The 5,348-nt window shown below is 36.4% G+C and overlaps 1 protein-coding gene across 1 annotated transcript in view; it reads right to left on the reverse strand.

Annotated features, from left to right (window-relative positions):
* The window catches only part of aldh7a1 (aldehyde dehydrogenase 7 family, member A1), a 34,485-nt gene that overhangs the window by 17,659 nt on the left and 11,478 nt on the right, over positions 1-5,348 (reverse strand). Inside the window, exons 2-3 of the mRNA XM_016445546.1 lie at positions 3,151-3,204; positions 2,986-3,051 (exon numbers count right to left, since the gene is read on the reverse strand). Of these exons, the coding sequence (XP_016301032.1) occupies positions 2,986-3,051; positions 3,151-3,204 (120 nt within the window). The remainder of the gene's footprint in view (positions 1-2,985; positions 3,052-3,150; positions 3,205-5,348) is intronic.

The raw sequence follows: 5,348 nt of genomic DNA on the forward strand, positions 1-5,348 counted from the left end.
AAAATTTAGGAGCACTCACCAAAAATGTATGAGCACCACAACTACAAATTATATATTAACAGATTTTATCCTTACATTCTTTACTTTAATGCAGATTTTAGATTGGTTTATATTAGCTGTCAATCACTCAGTCACTGCTTTCCACTTACTACGGCGAGAAAAAGAAAGGGCTGAAGAAGAGAGAAAATGAAAAGAACACTGACAGATTTCTTTTGTAAACAACCTAAAGTTAATCTGAGATTGGTTAAACACTGAGAGAGAGAGCTCTTCTTTGGCGAGGGTTAGGGTGGTGTTAAACTTCGGTGTTAAAAGCGGTGTTAAACTTTACATTCAGCTCTGCCAATTGCACGGAACAGGTTAGGGGTGGCTAGGGGTGTGCGATATTGACCAGAAATTATATCTCTATATTCTCTGGGATTTGAACACACAGTGTTACTGTGCTGATATCTTAAGGACTACAGTGGACAGCTGACTCATAAAGTTTTTTATATTCTTCATATACTGTGTGGTGGTCAGTTCACAGCAGTGACAGAAATTAATCTTTTCCAATAAGTTCAAATAGATTTTTGCCTTTTATGGTCATTTTTACCTTAAAGCCATTTTTTCTAAAAGTGTGCATTATCATTTGAGTCAAATTCTTATATTTAATCAGTCAACTATAATAAGACATTTGGGCTGTTATCAAGCAAATGAAAGTTATCAACAAAATGTATCTTTGCAATGCAGAGGAAACACAGAAGCTGCATCTTAAGTGGCATTTAGATGCATTTACACACTGATTAATGCAGGACGTGAACGCATTTGACCTAAAGTTACACATGCATAAATGTTTTAATATTGTTAACATAAAAAGTTGAACACTGATAATTGAAATATTTGAAACTTTAAATGTGAAATTAAAACCGCCAGCAGGTGGCAGCAAGTCACTGTTAATAAGTGAGTCATTGCGATTGAACCGAATCATTTAAACGGTTGATTCATTCAGGAACGAGACACCGTCATGTTGCTCAGAGACACAAAACAGCGCTGTGGCTTAGTTTGGAATTATTTTTGTAGGCGAAATAGAGCAAAAACAGGCAATGTGGTGTCTAAAACGTAAGTCTCTTAATATTAACTTATTGATTTTATACAACTGTTCAATAAACAAGATCACATTTGTAATCATGCTGATTTTTGGAGGAAAAAAAACGTCACTCTTCTTGTGCTATTGATTAACTACATGAAATGATATAAAGGCTCCATATCTTGAATTTTGTGATGCATTTTAATAGAATGAATCATGCAGCGAAAGAACGCACTCTAAATGCGCACGCGCACTAATCTAACCTACTAGACTTCATCACGTCATGTATGCATGCACGTTTTGTTTGGATTTTGCAGTATACTTGATAATGTCAAACCGTGCACATCGTAAAACAACAACTACGAAATGTGTAGATTCAGTGGCGAATGCTGTTACCTGCAAACTCCGTCCCACAGGCTTTACAGTGAATGCAGTGCATAGAGCACAGTGCATTTTCATAGCAAAGCCACTCAAAGTCTTTCAACCATTTTCTCCGAAAACTGTACACCTTCTTTTCGGCTGGTGGATCAACATTCACCAGCACCATTATTTGTAACTTTAGGCAGTTTACAAAAGTAATCTGTCAGTGTTCTTTTCATTTTCTCTCTTCTTCAGCCCTTTACATTCCCCGCGGTAGTTAGCCTGTCACCTGACAGCAGAAAGCAGTGACTGAGTGATTGACAGCTAATATTAACCAATCTAAAATCCGCATTAAAGTAAAGAATGTAAAGATGAAGTTTAATTGGTTATGTAAAGTTTGATAGAATGGCAGACCGGTCACCGTATCAGCACTCAGAAGGTACATACTCTGATCGTTTTTAGAGATATGAAAACAGGTCGCACGACAACAATTATATGCACACTCACAAATGCTCCCAAATAAATTTTGAGGTCGCACAGATTCAATTTCGGGAGCATATGCGACCAAAATGGTCGCAAAGCACTGAAAGAGGATTTATTAGGGCCCAGGATCTCAACTCCACTTCTGGGTACTCACTGTCTCGCTTATCCATCTTTATCTGAATCAGGGGAGTAAGACACAGTAAATGAGCAGAGCAATAGGTGCCCAGGCCTGGAGCTGAGAGCCAGTGCTTTATATTTGCTGAAGGAGGCTGATCACATACCGGGAGTCAGAGTTTTAGCTGGTTGCTTTGAAAATCCTCTTTTATTTACCAGAATCTCAGAGTCAGAATGATGTCAAAAAACAGATGTAAAGGGCTGCTGTAAAATTGCAAAAAGATTCTGGAAGCTTAAGCAGTTTAAGCTTAAGAAGCTTAAGCAGAGCACAGTGCATTTTCATAGCAAAGCCACTCAAAGTCTTTCAACCATTTTCTCCGAAAACTGTACGCCTTCTTTTCGGCTGGTGGATCAACATTCACCAGCACCATTATTTGTAACTTTAGGCTGTACGCCTAAAGTGCTGTTTTACGATATCTTTTTTTGGGCTACGTTTACATGCACCCAAATAATCCGTTAGTAATCGGACTGAAAAGCCTTCATGTAAACACCTTAATCGATCCGATTGAGCTCGATCGGAATGAAATTTCGATGGGATTGAAAGGGGTGGATTATTCCTGTTCTAATATGATCAAGAATGCATGTAAACGCTCGATCGCATTGAAAGCCAAACATAGCCATTTAGGCTCTTAACGTGATTAAATTTTCATGAAATATGGTCAAACTTGGTCAGCATCATGTCAAACTATTGACCGTGCTAAACTGCATACAATTTTTTTCTATACTTTAAAGGCTTTGTTTTACCTTTCTCCCTCACCAGTTAATCAGAAGTTGAATGGGTACATAAACTGGATTGAGAAAGTTACAAATTAAATATGAGAATCCAGTAATGAACTGATCATTTGTGTCAGTTGTAGCTGATGCTCCCCCAAGCTTTCTCAGTACTTGACCATATGAAAGCTTACATCTGCCCACACTTTCCACGCGTCTTGTGCTTTCTGTACAGTTTCCTCATATTCCGCCATGGTCGCCTGTTTGAAGACAACATTCATTCAGGGAAAGAGTCACGTCTTTTAATGTGCGTTTATTCATTTATTGTGTTTTATGAACTAAAGCACAGTTTGGCTTACCTGGCGCACTCGGGCAATGGGCTCATTGTTGGCTGGACAGTATGAAGTGACCACCTGTATGAAACAGAGAATGCATTAAACAGTGTCCTGTACACAGAACATCCTTCCAGTAAAAAACAACTACAGACAACTCTGCAAACAAAAAGCATTCTGCCAATGCTTTATTATCCTGCTTCATAAATTAAACGCTGGTTTAGCGCATTTTTGCATTTGTAAATGTAATTTTTTCCTAAACTTACTAAATGTTCGCATCATCTTTCATGTCCAATTCTTACATTTAGTCAATAAATCCAGAAGTTGCATCTGAAGTGGCATTTAAATGCATTTACATAGACTGTTTAATGGAGCTCAGAGGAAGCATGAATGTATTTACATTGCAAAATTACTGCATGAACAATGTTCCAAGATTAACATTATTTTTTTTTTAAATGTACAAATATGAATATATGTTGTTGAATATTCAAATGTGAAATGATAAAAAAATGCAGTTGTACTTTTACATATGAAACTAAACCGCAAGTAGGTGGAAGCAAGTGACTGTCTTAATCAGTGAGTCGCAGAGTCATTCATTCAACCAACTTTGTTCAAACGGCTGATTAGTGGTTGATAATGTCTATATGAACTGGTCACTGAATCACTGACTCACTTTGATTCGTTCAAAAACACTGAAGTATTCAGTAACTAAACAGCACCGTGTGTTGCTCAGCTGTGATCTTTACAACTAGTCTTAAGTCAATATTGTGTCTAAAATGTAAGTCACTTAATATTAACTATATTTATTGAGCGAAGACAGCGCGTTAGTTTAGAACAATTCTAAAATTTTTTTTTTTTTCTTAGAGCGTGTTAATTTGTGCAATGACAACCTACCAGCAATGTAAATGATTTTTTTAAATATATTAGAATGAGTACATTACAATATAAATTTATTAGAACGAGTACATTATTATTTATGGGCTTAAAAACAAGATGCAAACAATCAGAATATTGCACTATAGTAAGCGGTGTTTAATAAACAGCTGTTTTACTAAATTCTGCTGAGGTGAAATTCAGTGCAGTCATGTATCGTGATACGTATCGTATCGTGACTTTGCTGGTGATACACAGCCCTAATTATCATCATGTTTCTTTGTGCTGCTTGCACTCTTTTGTTTAGATTTCTCTGCAAGTCTCTCTGTCATACACAGACAGTTGCATGAGCCTCAACTAACCTGACCTTGTTACTGTCAATAAATTGTCCATTATCAGTCGCCGTTTACACTCAACATACTAAAATTAAAATGATTCTTGCCAAAGTTTCAGTGCTTTGCTAGTTATTTTTTGGTTACTTGTCAAGCTGGGCAAGTAAAATTCTCTTTCACTTGCCCCTTAAAAAATCCTCTTGTCCTGGACAAAGAGACAAGCGTTAATGTCGAGTCCTGCAATAAAACACATGCTTATTGTCTTGTAATTATAGGTACCAAACCCATCCTTAATCCTAAAGCTTACCATAATGGTAGCACTTCAATAAATTTAAAATTACTGTAGAGCTTCATAAATAAAATGAGTTGTGTATTAGCTATGGATATGATCATATGCAGGCCTCATCACTGGGTGGCCATAGTGCAGTGAATAAAGCGAGGAAAGTAGAAGTGAGGTTCTAGTGATGAAATCAGCAGGTGCTTCTCAGACGTCTCAAGCTGAATATCTCATGCTGCCATGTCTGCCATGTCTTAATTTGAAGGATCGCTGGAAGACTGCCTTGCTTCACATCTTTCTTTCAGCTCGTTTTGAAGGATGCATCAAGTGCAAGATGCACCGATTGCAATTTTCTTGGCCGATTCCGATTTCAGATTTTTTGGAAGTGTGATCTGCCGATACCAATTTTTGCCAATTCCAGTTTTCTTTCTAAGAACTATAATTGACAGCATATACAAACAAAAATCGATGCAAATTTCAATGCAAAAATTATTTACATAATAAAAGAAATTATTAAACATTACAATTCCCCCAATCTGGACTAAGTTACAGATTTTCTCTCACTTAACTCTCAAAATAAAGTGCTCTGTGACGGGAAAGAAGAAGAAATAGTTAACTTAAAATAAGTTGCAGTATGTAACAAAACAGATGTCATTTCTAACTCTAACACATTCTATTCTATTTTAATTCTACTTTATCTATATTTATCTTTTTTTATTTATATATATATATATATATATATA

This window comes from Sinocyclocheilus anshuiensis, unplaced genomic scaffold (genome assembly GCF_001515605.1).
Source record: "Sinocyclocheilus anshuiensis isolate Anshui unplaced genomic scaffold, SAMN03320099.WGS_v1.1 scaffold2271, whole genome shotgun sequence".
NCBI lineage: Eukaryota > Metazoa > Chordata > Actinopteri > Cypriniformes > Cyprinidae > Sinocyclocheilus > Sinocyclocheilus anshuiensis.